At 31.9% G+C, this 16,371-nt stretch overlaps 2 protein-coding genes across 4 annotated transcripts in view; one reads left to right on the top strand and one right to left on the bottom strand.

Annotated features, from left to right (window-relative positions):
• Positions 1-2,412: 2,412 nt before the first annotated feature.
• On the bottom strand, positions 2,413-12,988 carry LOC113511706 (aminoacylase-1-like). Of its 3 annotated transcripts, none has more exons than XM_026895405.3 (9): positions 12,792-12,988; positions 11,105-11,274; positions 8,076-8,247; positions 7,279-7,425; positions 5,500-5,570; positions 4,974-5,084; positions 3,868-3,963; positions 3,134-3,267; positions 2,413-2,701 (listed from the first exon to the last, which is right to left on the bottom strand). In XM_026895405.3, exons 1-9 carry the CDS (start codon positions 12,877-12,879, stop codon positions 2,497-2,499), a joined length of 1,194 nt encoding a protein of 397 aa, XP_026751206.1. In that variant the 5' UTR covers positions 12,880-12,988; the 3' UTR covers positions 2,413-2,496. The 3 variants fall into 3 exon arrangements, with proteins under 3 accessions (XP_026751206.1, XP_031769516.1, XP_026751207.1); XM_031913656.2 differs by having other exon boundaries at positions 3,180-3,267; XM_026895406.3 differs by having other exon boundaries at positions 3,243-3,267.
• Positions 12,989-15,328: 2,340 nt separating this feature from the next.
• The window catches only part of LOC113511601 (general odorant-binding protein 70), a 34,631-nt gene continuing 33,588 nt past the window's right edge, over positions 15,329-16,371 (top strand). The window contains exon 1 of the mRNA XM_026895253.3: positions 15,329-15,593. Coding sequence (XP_026751054.1) covers positions 15,510-15,593 — 84 coding nt within the window. The 5' untranslated portion in view covers positions 15,329-15,509. The remainder of the gene's footprint in view (positions 15,594-16,371) is intronic.

Raw genomic sequence — 16,371 nt, 5'->3', positions numbered from 1 at the left:
TGTCGTATTATTAACCTCGATTTTATATATATAAAGAATAATTTAACAAGTAAAAAAGATAAATAAACTAAAATAACTATCACTAACTTAAAAACTTTAAACTTAAAACTTCTGTTAAATCCTATTATCTCTACCTTTAGTACTATTTTCCTGTGTTCTTCATTGTCTCCTTCATCTATATTAAAAATCTTTTTTATTTTATTTTATTATTTTACACATTATTGCATCAAGTAAAAAAAATACAATAAATTCAGTAAATATTAATGAGAAGTGATACAATATTATATATATACATATTTACATATATATATATATATATATATATATATATATATATATATATATATATATATATATATATATATATATATATATATAAATATATATATAGGTTGGTTGATTTTTTTATACGCTTTATTTTGTACTAACCTAAAATTTTTTTGTCCGTTTTGGTTACTTATTGTTACTACTTCACAAATGCTTTAAACAATTGAATTTTATCGATGTTCGCAAAAGTCATTCATGGAAGCAAGTCGATTGCATTGAACATGCAATTAGCAATCTACGTTCATTGTTTCCTTCTATTAATTTGGAATTGTCAAGCTAGCAACAACAATAAAGGAAGTAAAGGTGAGCATTTAGCATTTTGTATACACATATTTTGTATATTATAAGAGATAAATAAGAAAATAAAAGACAGTACTCCTGAATTACGTATTCGTCATCGGTAAAATAATTATTTTTAGACTGCAGCATGGCACTTATTTAAATAAACAAAACTGCTTAGTGATGGATTTGGACAATTCATTTTCATTATCATCAATCAAAACAATCCGCTCTTTTGAAAATTGTGTATCCTTTTTTTTATTAAATGTTATTGCGCTAATAGGTCCCATGAAGTTGGCAAACGGCATAGAATTCAATGGCATATCACGAGGAACTTTGCTCAAGATACTCTCAAATTTGGAAGAAAATATCAACAGTAGACTGACTGGCAAGAAGATGAAGCCCATATTTGTAGCCCAGTTTGCTAACAATAAATATACTAGACCACACGTGTATCCGGAAGCGTATAATAGGAAAATTTTGTGATTACTAAGAACATACGCTCCCTATAAACAAATTTATATATAAATTGTAGAAAAAAAATTAGAAAATTACTTTTGTTTTAATTTGCGTAATATCTTCTTAATCTTGTTATTTTCAAATTTTATATGAAATTAAATAAAAAAAAATATTAAATAGAAAAAGAGAATGAAATAAAATTTTTCCTATAGAATATTAAATACAATAAAGGATAGAACTAAAATAGTAATTAATAAAATAATAGTAGAAATATTTTTAATTTCAGATATAGATTAAGTTTAGTACCTCTTAGATTTCAGATAATGTATTACCCGATATTGCTATTTTTAATATCACAGCTTCGTAACAGATAAACAATTAACAACAGCAACCTAAATAAAAAACATGCTTTACGGACGTAAAACATGTACTTTATTTAGGCATGTATTTTATTTACATCCTCTTCAATTGAAATATCCTAACTCTAAAATTGTTAAGTTTGCAAAGAATTATTTTAAAAATTCATTTTTGTCGTGTAACATTATTTTATATCTATTTGCTGTCAACATGTGTTTAGTTTGTAAAAACTCTAAAATATTTTAGTACCTTTTTTACGTTTCAGGATTTGATGTGACTGCTATGTGCATAGTTGTAGGTTCTCTTCTGTATTTCCAGCTCACACCAAGTATGTAGCCACTCATTTTGTTTGCAGTATATGTTGGACTTGCTATGATAGGCCCTTAGATTATATAGAGAGAGTATCTCCATACAAATGCTTTGAGAAAAACAGATCAACTTTTTCATACAATTTTGCGCGATAAATAGTTATGGGTGATTCCTTTATAACTTTTATATTTATATTGTCTTATAAATTCTGGGCCCTTTTAGTGCGAGAAAAAAAATCTCATTTATTTATTAAATAATTAAATATGGATACATCAAGATACATTGTGCTCGTAAGTATATAGAATATTAATAAAAAAAAACAAGTCAGCTAATTATATCCTTTACAAGTAAGCTATGCAAATTTATTTCTTGTACAAATTGCTACTTCTGTCTTCAAAGGTGTTTTAGTTAAAAACTCAGAAAAATAAATTTGCTAATTTAATAACTTCTATAGCGTAAAGGAAGGTGTGTAAAAAAATGTATTAAATAATTATAAAGATGATGGAAATGCACGTGGCAAAACGAAAGACGATAAAAGTCGAACTTCAACGTCGAACAAAGAACATAAATTTGAAAATGAAAAAAACGGTAAAAATGCAAATCATAACATAAGACGAAGGAACGACTTCGACGAATAAAACTCGCAAACTGGAGTTATGATTATAAATGAAACAAAGTTCATTACAATATTACAATATCAATTTATTTGCAGTAATATATATATAATAAATATGTATTGTTTATAATAGTAACAGTTGTTATCACTTAAACGTTAGCTACGGCTAACACTATTTTCTCCATAATATCAATGCCTCGTTTGTAGACTTGCACGTGAATTCGTTCGTCATGTGCATGGAGTAATGGAAGAGTATTAGTCATGAGACTTAGTCCTATTGCTGGTACACCTTGTCTTCTAACATAACGGGCATCGGTTGCTCCTGGACATGTCGCGCAGTTGATAACAATGCCCCTGTAAAATATAATTTTATACTAATTTATGTAGTAACAACAAATAAAAAAAAAGGTAAAAATTTTATCAAGCGCCAATAATGAATCCCAGTAAATGATATATATATATATATATATATATATATATATATATATATATATATATATATATATATATATATATATATATATATATATATATATATATATATATATATATATATATATAAAAAAAAATATTTCAGTTTGGTATAATTTGTATTGGACCAACATCAAACCTCTCAATACGAAAGTGTCGGCGTCGTTTAAGCTTGATAAAGGTAAAAATAGTAAATAGTTTTGTGTATATCATTCTGACATACACATAATGCAGACTATCCCCATTTTAAAATCATTCAAATAACCTTTCTAGTTTTTTGTAGATATAAATAATAATTTTAACACTGTTAGTTACATTTTCTCAACTGTTGTTTTAATAACATTCCAGAATGGAACAGTACCATCAATTTTAGTGTTTTTTACTTCCGGATTTTTAACGATATATTCAAAAATAACGTCATCACCTGCTTCTTTGCACCATCTCGTTATCTGAAAAGTTTTCCAATAAATTTTATAGTATAAAAGGTATTGTGGTAAATTAATTAGATTTAAAACTATTTTTAATTATCTTAAAAATAGTACAACAAAATATAAATAAGCCTAATGGAATCGTGTTATGGAATATTTCCAATTATCTTATATTAAATTTGTTTTGATATTATTCTATTCTTATAAAAATTTGGAACGTGTTAACTGATTTACCAGAATTTGCTTGTTGAAAAATATTTGCAGTGTTATTAACCAAAACAATTATATCTTGCGTTAGAAGCTTATTTGGATACTAAAATTTTTAACATCCCCATATATATCGAAAAGAATTAGACCAATCATTTATCAAGTTTTATGACGAAGATAGATTATATAAATTAAAAAAAAAATAAAAGAAATAGATTCAAAAACAATATTCAATGAGTAGCCCTAATAATCTGAAATAAAATAAGCGTTGTAGATAAAAAATATTATTAACTCGAATGCCTTTATGCTTATGAATGAGAATAACGTTTATGAGAGGAGCTTGAGATGCTTTTTTGTCTAGGTATTTTTTTATTAAAAAATTATATAAAAAATTAATAATTTAGATTTTGGTACCATTTTTTCAAATGCGTCGTGATCGTACTCAGGAGCGATTCTGATATCGAATGATACGGATAGATTTTCTGGTAGCACGTTTATTTGAACTCCGCCCTGTAACAGTTACAATTTTTATACTTTGTACAAAAGTCGATTGCTTGGGTACCTCTATCCCACTTGTGTTACAACCGTGAAGCAGTTGTGTTTGCATGACTGTGTTTCGGTCTAAAGGGTGGGATATGGCGTGAATTTACTGGGTACAGAGGAATAACACCTGAGTCCTCAGGAATGGCAACGCATAGGGGGTATCATGGGCGAAACAGTATACTCTGTTATGTCCATGGTACTGCTCATGTCTATAGGTGACGGTTACCACTTTCCATCCGGTGGGCCATCAGCTTGTTGGCCATTCTAAGTTGTATAAAAAAAAAGATTATGATATGATATAACGAAGTTCTATCAAGAAGTAACAATACAAACAGTAAATTAATAATTTGCTCTAAAACAGATCACACATACTAGGGCAAATCGATAAAAACAAATTTACAGTACAGTACGAGAAGTAGAAGGAAGTCGCTGTGTGGTCCCGGAACAGAATGGGTCACCTCTTTCTTTCTCGTGAGTGTCATAAGAGGCGATTAAGCGAACTTGATGGTCGAAGGATGGACAGCAATCTCCCTCTTAAAACATCACCAAAGTCTATGGCTGCCAACCTACCCGCCAAGCGTGGCAACTATTGGCAAACCCTCCAGCAGGGGAGGCCTACGTTCAGCAGTGGATGGTTCATGGCGATATTATACATTGACGACTGGAAGAGAATTTATCAGATTTATGATTAGAGTAGCTTTTGTCCGCATCCTCGTCCGCGTAACTGGAGTAAATATTTTCTATCGATAAATAAATACTCTGTTACTAGCTGATCTAACAAACGTCTTCAATAGAAAAATTTATATGGGGGAAAATGGAATCTTTATATAATTCCAAGATTTTTTTCCAATTTTGCTCTAGATAAAAATCTTTTTAAAACTTAAAAGAATATTTAAAAAAAAATGTTATCGGCATTGGTCTAGCTGTACTAGCGACTCATTTTACTAATATAGATACATTATGAACTTTTCGCTTGCCTCAGTTTGTGTTAAGTTTATAGTAGTCACTTCACCAAGAGCCGCTCCATTGTCCAACTTCTTCTTTTCCTCTGCTCTTAGTGTCATAAACTTGTTAACTATATAGTGTAACTGGAAATAGTTTAAAACATATTTAAAACAAGCAACGACAATAATATTCCACAAAAATAGAAGTATTTAATAATGCTCTATTTTAGCTATTGAAATGTTTTTCAGATTTTTTAAGAAGACTAATAATTTTAGTGTTTTTTTTTTTTTGGCAAAACTAAAATAAATTTCTCAGAGCAATCTTAAACACAAGAGATGCGAGAAGAATTCTACACTTCTCATAGTATATCAGGTAGGTGATATCCATGTTTATCGTGTATGCATGGTATACATATCTGTAAGACTCCACTGTTTTGTTGTTTACAAATTTCAATTATCTAGAAAATATTTTTAATTCTTTCAAACATAATCTTTAGATCTTATGCCAACGAAAGTTATAGTTAAAGGTAATTGAAAATTTATACGAGTATTTACTCACTTTTTCGCCAGCAGTGTTAGACTCAAGCAATGAACCGTGCCCAGGTACTCCTTTGCATGTGATCTTGATTTCTATAATGAATTGGAACTTTTGTTTAAGATATTTACAAATTAGAATTTAATAATTCTAAATCCAGAAACAATATTTAAGAAATTAAATAACGTTCCTCATAAATACACAAACTATGTATTAAATGTCGCAGATTCTAAATTCTATTGACAAGTGAGTGAAACTTCGCAAAAAATAATATAACACAATAATGTCGATATCTTGAAAAAAAAACAATTTAAATTCTTTGCCAAAGAGGAATCATTTGCCGGGCTTGTCTCGTTAAAAAAGGGGCATATATGTATTTTTACACATGTCTTTGCTTATAGTTAAAAGCATCGCTCCTGATTCTGAAGATGGCACTATAAGATTCTGGAATTGGCATAGCACACCTGGCCCCCCTTATATGCATATAGATATGACCTATGCCTAATATTGAATCGATTTTATCATCAAAACCTAAAACTGAGAGAGAACGACTCCAAGTTTCTTGTATCGTGATAGCATTAATGAGTAAATATGAGGTGCCTTCTGTACAATTTTATGGTGTAAAACTTAGGATTCTGAAACCTTATCTAACAAAGTTGTTAGCCCCGTTCTGATTCTACTAGAACTGTGTCTACATTCTAAAAACATATTTTTATCGTCTGTAACATTTAAGTACGGTACATGGTTTGTTGGCAAATAACTAACCTAGTATTCAAGTTAGTAAACTTATAATGCAACATCTCGTAGATGCACATCTTAGTTAATTGTTCGTTGTAATAAATTCTAGAGCAGAAGTATTAGGGCTTGTTGTTAAATAACAACAGTTTTACTCTATTGTTATTAAAAATTACATTTTTAGACCATCAAATAAGTAGTTTAGGTCACTACATGCGATAAATATAAATTCTTTCAAATATTTTTCATATGAACACAAATGTACAATAAATGTTTTTTTTTTTCTGGATTATCCTTATTTCAGTTATTTGATGCAACTAAGGGATGACTCTCAGTATCATTGACTAAAGGACGAAGAGATATTTTTTATTTGGACTCTCTCCCTCTTTTTCCATTTAAAAAGACTCGATGTGACCCTCTCGCTCTTTTAACATGCTGATAATGTATTTTGTTTAATTTGTTTTTATCAGTTGAAAAAGGTATCGATAAATTTATTTGTCACTTGTCTATGGGATTGTCTACGGGAAGTCTGGGTTCAGTAGTTCATAGAGGAAGGATGAAATAATGAAGATAATATGCAAGAAACAACTTTAATAGTCGTAGCATATCACTTGTGTAAGAAATGTTTCCAAACGTCAATGGCAAATCATTACGAAGTAGGTTAATTGGTATAACTTAGGCAATGTTGCATACTCCTAGTAGGGATTATGTTTCATTGAAACTAATGCAATACATGTGACATTTCCGTCGTGAGCGTTCATAATATTAGCGTCGCAATTGTCTGTCAATTTACAAAAACGATTGAAAAATTTTCCTATATTTCTGACTCATTCTTCAAAAAGTGCTTTGGCTTTAAACTAAAATGATTTTCGTGCAATAACTGCTGTCGCTGAAAATTTGAATTTTGATGACAAGAAGTATTTTCAAAAATATCAAAGTAAAATATGAAATAAGTTTTTAATTGTAGATTTATACGGAACATACCCATTTTATGAATAATATTATTAATCAGAAACATTGAAAATTCTTTGTTTTTAAAAATTGACATATAATAATTCTTGTCCTTACGTCTGCTAGTTCTTTCACCGTTGAATGCTATCAGCGCATCAGTTGAGCTGGGCATGCTCTCATCCAAACAGAAACCCACGTTAAGTTTCTTGAATACTTCGGACTCGGAGAACTTTCGCATACCGTCTGTACCACCAGTTTCTTCGTCTAAAATGACGTAAATGAAAAAAATATAATAGGGGTCATTAAACATAAAAATGATATTACAGCAGTATTATAATCTATTGCTTCTATTAAGATCTTCACATCAATTTTTCTTCAATATTTTCTAAGTATAGACATTGTCTAGTTACAAATTTATTATATTAGTTAAATAAGATAGGTACTACAATTATTTATATCGGCATTACTGAACTATTAACTTCGTGATTACTCTACTAATTTCGGACTTGATCAAAGTCGTTATCAACCCGAAACTAGTTGGACATTTTCGAAATGTGAATAAAGCGATGTAAATAATTGCAATATACTCGTAACTTTTTTTTATAACATAGAGGGACAGATAAGCATGCGGCTTACCTGATGATTAGTAATTACTGCCAGCCATGAGTATCCGCAAGATCAGAAAAATTGCAGGTGCATTATCGTCCTTTTAGGAAAGAATATAAAGAAATATAGACTTCCCTAATAAGCGGGATTTTGCCAGTATTTTGAGATTTGATTTTGAGAGGTCTGCGTTCAGTAGTGAAAAATTAATGGCTGATATGATGATGACGATGATGAAGGAATATAACTTAAAAAAAAAAAACTATTTGAATAAAAATGTTTTTCGGTGCACATAATTATTTCAATCTTACCAGGCACAAAACACATATGAATGGTTCGTTTCAGCCTCACTCCGGCAGTTTTCAGCCGCCTGATCGTTTCTAGATGCATCATACCCACTCCTTTCATGTCTTGTGTTCCGCGCCCGTACAAAAACCCATCGTCTGTTATAACAGCTTCGAAAGGAGGATGCGACCAATATTCCTGTGAAAGAATATTTACACTGAATAAAATATCTGGAGTTGAAGTTCTATTATACTCCTACAATAAGATAACGGAATAACCAAAGTACTCGACATAGTCCGAAGGAAAATCAAGCTGAAGTGGCAATAGGCTGGTCACATTGCTCGAAAAACAGATAATTAATAAGAAAGAAAGGTTCGTGAGCGACGAATCCATATGGGCGAAAGCAGTGTAAGATGACGCGTCACTAGATGAAGAGACGACCTTAAATACATTGAAGGGAGCCAATGGATGTAGGTGGCTCAGGATTGGCAGGTGGCCGTTCCTTATGGTAGTCTATGGGGGAGGCCTATATTCAGCAATGGACAGACAATGGCTGAGATGATAAGATGATAATTTTTGTGGAAGTCCATAAATTCACAGTACTGTCGCGGAAAATTAAAAGCGTCTCCTTACAATTGCCTTTGGTCTTTCATCAAATTACGTTGTTATGAAATGCCTTCTATAAAGTGAATATCTAAACTTGGTCAATAAATAACTACGTTTAACTACCATTATCAGCTAATATTTATGGAGTCTCGTTATACAAGTATTAAATTAAATAATGATAAATGCAATCTACCTGTATTACAGCTTTACGTCTTGTTTACATATAGATAATATGAAGAAACATCTGTTTTTTTTTTGTTCAAAAACAAACAATAAATTAATGTTTTTAAATATCAAAATAAAATGATGCTACTAATATAATACAGTTCTCGCCGCTTGCTTATCTCTGTATTTTTATGTGTTATTCATGTATACAATAAAACATTAAATAAATAAATAAATAAAGTAGTAAAGATTTCACCTTCAAGATTAAATATAACTTGTATTATGTTATTGAATAAAAACTCATGAAAAAAACAATATCTTTCATAAATTATTACTTAATTTACTTTCATCATTTTCGTCCATATTGTAAAAGAAATTATTAAAGCGATACATTGTATAAAAGTCGTCTGCATCAAGCAGCTGTGCTGTTTGTATGACTGTTGTGTTTGAAGGACGAGATATATGACAATAAAATTACGAGTTTTTTATGGATGATAATGAAATCGTAACCCTGCCTGCACTAACGGTCGACACTGGCGGGGCATCAGTGAGGAATGATAGGTGAGGATGAAGCAGGTCAGTTAGCTCATCATGAGGAATTCAACAATAAATTAATCACGATGGTTACTAGAAGGTACCGCGTGGAGGTCGATCTGATAGGGTATTTTGCTAGAAATGGGGTTGTTAAGCCCAATTTCTGATAAGGAGTTATTAGAAATTGGGCTTAAATCATGTCTTACCTGAAATCATGGATTACCGAGGCATACAGCAACACTAGCTACCAGAAATGAGTTTCAAAGCATTTTTTATTTGTTTTATTGTTGCCATTTTTATCGGGGGGAAAGAATTATTATTAATAGTGTCAAACAACCCCATTACTAACAGTATATCTTATCGACCTCTACGCGATTCCCCTTCGAAACCATAATTGTTAATGAGGTCAGAAAAATAAACTTTTTTAAACAACATAGATTGGCAAAGTTGACGGCCCACGTGATGAAATGTGATGACCGTCCCGTCCTATAAACAGGAACAGTACTATGGATATAACAGAGTACACTATGCCCCCTGTCTGAATCTGTTGATCCTCACTTATCAACTCTCACTGGTGCCCGCCAGCGTTTATCTTCAGTGCAAACGAAGCTATCATTCCATTATCATTATTGTACCAGTCGTTAATTGTCCACTGCTAAACATAGGACTCCCCCATAAGGGAGGTTTTTTCCAATAGTAGCCACGCTTGGCAAGCGAGTTGGCAACTAAGTTAGGCAGTTAAGGGTTTAATGGTGTTTTAAGGGGGGGAAAGGGATTGTTAGTAATAGAGTTTGACAGCCCCATTGCTAGCAATATGCCTTATTAGGTCGACCTCCACGTAGTTCCTCCTGGAAATCATCGTGAACAATTCTTGTTGAATTCGTCACGATGGGCTAACTGACCTACTTCGTCCTCACCTATCATCCTTCACTGGTGCCCTACCAGTATATACCGATAGCGCAGGCGGAGTTCCATTCCATTGTCATCCATTAAAAAAAAATGGTGTTTTAAGAGAGACGCTGATGCCCATTCCTCTATTATTATACATAAAAAGAAACACTATTTATCGGGTAGGTCGTTAGTATGTTTGCCATACGCAGTTGCAAAAAAAACCATATTACAATATAATCATCATCATCATATCAGCTCTTAACTATTCACTACTGAATATAAGCCTCCCCTAGGGGGGTTTTGCCAGTCCCTGGGGGATGTGCTAATATACCGGCGCATCCTCCGAGTGGTAGGGTGAGCACGCCATCCACCATATCTTGAGAGAGGAGACCTGCTCTTACCATCAGGGGGCGGGTCGCTACCGTCGGAGATGTTGTGAGTGCGAAAGCGAACCCACGTCTCCGACATATGGCACCTCGAGGGTATATCGTCTGGTTTTTGGTGGGTACAGCTTACGGGGGGATTCCCACAGTATCCATTCACCTCCCACAAGGTGTATGGGTCTGCATAAAGCATTTTCCAGACGTTAAAAAAAGGGAGGTTTTGCCAGTAATTGCCACGGTTGGCAGGCGGATTAGCAACCGTAGTTTGGCTTTGGAAATGTTTTAAGAAGGACGCTGCTGCTCATGTTTCGCTCTTTATAGTCACCTCTTACGACACCCACAGGAAAGGAAGCGGTGGCCTGGCCTATTCTATGCCGGGACCACACGAGATTATTAATATTACAATATCATCTAATAAATATCTCATGTACACGAATGGTCTTATCAGTAATTATAGATGTGTTCTCTGTCTTTACCTCATAAACTGGGACTACGTCCATATGAGAATTGAGCAATATCGACGAGTCTTTTGGCTGTAGACCAGTCCAAGTTATCACCACGATCGGCTTTCCGGGTACCAGCTCGTAAACAGTCACCGGTAAACCTATCTCGTTGGCTTGTTGCTTGAGAAAAACCACGCAATCTCCTGTATAAACATAATTATACGACATATACTATAATTGTAGCATATATGGTAAAACATATAGGGAAAAGAATCTTTGTTTCAGTAGTAAAATACTTTTAAATCTTTTCAGGGTTCCATACCAAAAAGGTACACAAGGAATCCTTATGGCGTGATTTTGTCTGTCCGTCCGATTTTTATTTATTTTTAGTTATGTTCGAAATTTTTTTTTTTATACGACTTAGAATGGCAAACAAGCTGACGGCCTATCTGATGGAAAGTGGTAACCGTCGCCTATAGACATGAGCAGCACTATGGACACAACAGAGTATACTGTTACGCCCATGATACTCCCCATGCGTTGCCATTCCTGAGGACTCAGGTGTTATTCCTCTGTACCCAGTAAATTCACGCTACATCCCACCCTTCAAACCGAAACACAGCCATGCAAACACAACTGCTTCACGGTAGAAAAATACTATTCCCCTACTCCCTTACGACCGAAATTTCAGAACCGGAAAATCTAAAATAAATACATATTATACAGGCATCATCATCGTCATCATATCAGCCTTTAACTGTCCACTGCTGAACATAAACCTTCTCCTTAGGGGTTTTGCCAGTAGCGACCAGGTTTGGCAGGCGGATTGGCAACCGCAGTTGGGCTTTGGAAATGTTTTAAGAGGGACGTTGTTGTATGGACCTCGCCGTCCCTTAATCGCTTCTTATGACACCCACGGAAAAGGAAGGGGTGGCCTATTCTACGCCGGGACCACACGGCACCTTTGCAACCCACATCATCATATTTATACCCGTATATATTTATGAACGGAACCCTGGATGTGAGTTCAACGCATACCTGACTTTTTTTTTATTATTAGTAATAACAAAGAACCAGTTAGTCATAATTTATTACTGCCGTGTGGTCCCGGCGTAGAACGGACCACTCCTTCCTTTCCTTTGGGTGTCGTAAGAGACAACTAAGGAAACTTAATGGTCGAGAGATTCTGGTGTATGTTTTATCTTGATATGCCATCCTAAAGTAGTCTTCCATTGGTTCCATGAGTTTTCCTGCTTCTAAAATTCACGCGTACAAAGTAATGGACAAAAAGCTAGTAAACAATAAACAAACTCACTTTCACATTTTATGCAGATAGCTTGAAATATTTTTTTTTATTTATTTAAACTTTAATGCACAGTGAAACTATATATATATATATATATATATATATATATATATATATATATATATATATATATATATATATATATATATATATATATATATATATATATATATATATATATGGTGGACTTAACACCGAATGGTGTTCTCTACCAGTCAAGTATAGGGCAAACCGAGAAATAAGTAGGCGGTGCATTATTAAATTGAGGAAATACAAAAAGTAATAATATATTCATATATTATAAAAATAAAATTAGACTAATATAAGTGTATGTTTATATTACATCTAAATGTATATGTAATATATAAAATATATGTATTAAAAATTAATAATTTAAATAAAATTAGACCTCACCATAGTCTATGTCTGGATGAACACTCGGAATTTTTAGATACTCTCTGAACCTTTGAACAACCGGATCGTTTACCCATTCTCCTCTCATATTTAACGATACAATATATCTGAGAAGTAATTTAAAAATAGGTATAATAGGAACTCGAGATGTGTGCACTGTACAAAGACTTGTCACATATTAAATATTATTGGGAGATAGTTGTAATTTATAAGTATTGTGTAATATCTACTCGTATCTTAGAAGTAATAATACTATCTGTGTATGTATATTTGTTTACGTATCTTTTATAACTCGTCATTACAAATAACGTCGACTTGTCTGCATTGTTATATCAATGTTACATTATTTATATGAAAGGAGAGTATTCAAGTACAAAACGATAGTGGGCTTGTTCACACTTAATATATGTATTATACTTTAGTAATTAAGAAGGAATATACACAAAAAGAGTAAACGACATATCTAGTTGTACAGTAGAAATTTAAAAATATATTTTTCGTATAGGAGATTGTGTCCTTTGAAATTATAGCATTAATAATGTTGTAAATAATAAATATTAATAAATAAGTAATTTATTTATTTTTATTTATTTACACTTTATTGCACCAAGTAAAAAGAGAAATAACAAATACAGTAAATATTAATGAGAAGTGATACAAAAGGCGGCCTTATCGCTAAGCAATCTCTTCCAGACAACCTTTGGGTAGAAGACATTGAGAAAAAGACAAAGGGTAGGTGGCGCAATATTATTATATACAAACATACATACATACCTACACACACATATATAATATATACACAATTAAATATATACATAACATACACATACTTAACAGCACACACAACAGAAAAAAAAATTACGAAGGAATACGAAGAGAGAACACAGGAAAATAGTACTAAAGTGAGAGGTAGTAGGATTTAACAGAGGTTTTGAAGCTAGTAAGAGTTTGAGCGCACCGAATAGAGGTAGGTAGTTCCCTAGAGACTACAGCATGGGATTTTTCAGAGAGGGCGTACAAGTATTAAAGTTTTCGTAAGAGTCGACGAAGCGCGCGTGACATCCCTGATGTTGTAGGCGTCCATAGGCTACACTAAAATTGTTTATTATTAGTCGGGTTGTATGCTTGTTTGCCACCACAGTTGTATAAAAAAATAATAGTTTGTTACCAATTATAAGACATGCAATTTTAAAATTGTGCTGTTTTGGATAAATATGCTCTAAAACATTCATCGCCCTATGTAAAGAATATTAAGGCCGATGAAAAATTTAAGCCTCATCGAATTTGTAGAACTGCGGTTAAAAAATATTAACTCTATGTGCGTATTTAATCTATTATTTAGTAACACCATATGCAGTACAATAAATGAGCAATTTTAGGTTATAAGTTACTCAAGTAAAAAGAAAAAAAAACTATCATTTATGTTATTCTAAAACTACTATAGAGGTATACGTAATACGGGAGGGGACTGACTGTCTTAAACTTATCTGGTGCCCGTCCCAAAATTCGAGTCAAGCTTTGCAAAAATATGTCTGAGAGTGTAAAAGGATCGCGCCGCCTTCATAAATATTTTTATTACGTTATACATATAATAATAAAATACTTAAATTATATAATTAATTATATCCTTAGATTATATAAATAGAGCATTAAGTATTAACAATGGGTCAACTTTTTGTCAACTAGTTGTCAAATATGCTGATTATTTTTTGTTAGTGTTCTATAATCTAAGATAATATCGTAGTAATTTATGACGGCTTTGCTTACGTTTAAAATTAAAAGATACCTGACCTGAGTTTTAAACCCAATAAGATAATTATACTGTACGATTCATTATAACTATTATTTAAAAATATAATGTCTTTCCTCATTTAAAACGTTATCTTCTCCGCTACCTATACTAAAACGGATCCCCATTCAATTATAAACAATTTGAATTTCGAATTATCGCGTAACAAATAAGTAAGTATATAAATCTCTTTACCACTGCGCATTGCAGGACCAGTGGTGTCACTGAATTATTTTCCATTTGCTTCAGTGTATGGTTAGAGCCGCAACTAAAAATAACGGAGTAATTATTTTCTCTGTGATGTTTATTTGTGATATTAAATTATCACAGGTACTGTCGTTAATTTATAATTTTAGTTAATATAAAAATATCTGGGTATCATTAATCTATGGATAATTCAACAAAATATGATATATGTCGAATATTTCTTATTTTAAATCAAACAGAATTATTACAAAGCACATTACTTTAAAAGATGAAAATGATTCGAATTAATAATGTGCGTTGATTTCTTCAAAACATTCTTTTAAATTAAGTTTGTTATTATGATATTAATAAATAAAAACTTGAATTAATAATAAGACATAATCTATTACTACATATTTTATTTAGATAAATGCAAAAATGTACCATACTTTGTGTACCAATTTTTTTTTTGTAATGTGATAGATAAAGTAAATATAAATAAATGCGTGAAACGGAACGCGGTCGAATGAAATCGGCGGGAAACCCTCCTACGCGGGCCTTTCAAAAATCGACACATTCACGTCTCACCTTCCATACCGTGTTCGACCGCGCAGCTTTCGCCGCACGCTCATTTACGATTTAAATTATAAAAGTATAAACAATATTCTAAATTTAAATTAAAGTGACACGTTCTGAAATATATCTTGTATAATTGTTCTTTTTTTTGTGTATATCTGTGCAAAATGGTTCGCAAAATCAGTGCGCTTTTATGTTGCCTGTGCGTTTTTGGTATTTCGTTGAGTGATAGCGCGATATCTTCCGATAATGTGAGTATCTATTAAGCATATGTATTAATATTTAAAAATACATTTGAATAAATTGATAATAAATATTTATCATTGATGTTTTAATTTTTGTAAAAATTAAAGTTATTAAAATAAGGGGTACGTCTCATATTAACTTAGACCCCATTGGTCATTAATAAAGTAATAAGGGTATTAAGTTTCATAAACAAAAACTAGAATATGAATTTTTAAATTCACTCCTGTATTACAACTGCAATCTTCTTTTTACCTTCTTAAAAAAAATTCAAACAAATACTTTTATATTCCTCATTTGCTGTAAACAAAGAATCTAATATGCATTATTCGTTTTTATACCTTTAGTAGTTTTGTTCAGCGATGATGAACCAGTCAATCAGTATGCAAGCATAATCTTTTTATCGTATAGATAAACAAATATAATAAATATAATACTTGCGGCATGAATATTTACTATATTTTGTACTTTGTCTCGACTAAGTATAAAATATAGTGAATATTCAATACCAAGAATGACATACCGCTCTACTTCTATACCGACCTTGGATGCAAGTGACTCGTTCTTGTTAAACTTGAACAATTGGCACGTGTTCGTATTACATAGTGGCATATTATATTATTGATAACATTATTTATAATTTTTTTGTTTCAAAATAAATTAGCAATATAGTTTTCAAAATTAGCTGCACTAAAGTTATCACCATGGCTATTTTTGTTCTATTCGTATTTCTACTATATGTCGCATCGATGAACCATAGATTTACATACATAGACATGAACAGCA

Source organism: Galleria mellonella, unplaced genomic scaffold (genome assembly GCF_026898425.1).
Source record: "Galleria mellonella isolate WM207_F2 unplaced genomic scaffold, CSIRO_AGI_GalMel_v1 utg213, whole genome shotgun sequence".
Taxonomy (NCBI): Eukaryota; Metazoa; Arthropoda; class Insecta; order Lepidoptera; family Pyralidae; genus Galleria; species Galleria mellonella.
Note: the sequence above shows the minus strand (reverse complement) of the source record. Positions and strands in the feature narration are given on the sequence as shown.

Coding starts and splice junctions, on each gene's coding strand:
- LOC113511706 (XM_026895405.3), bottom strand. CDS start 12,879: ATGAGAGGAGAATGGGTAAACGATCCGGTTGTTCAAAGGTTCAGAGAG. Junction 3,268..3,867: donor ACGACGCATTTGAAAAAATG/GTACCAAAATCT, acceptor AAAACTTTTCAG/ATAACGAGATGGTGCAAAGA. Junction 2,702..3,133: donor AAAACAACAGTTGAGAAAAT/GTAACTAACAGT, acceptor TATATTTTACAG/GGGCATTGTTATCAACTGCG.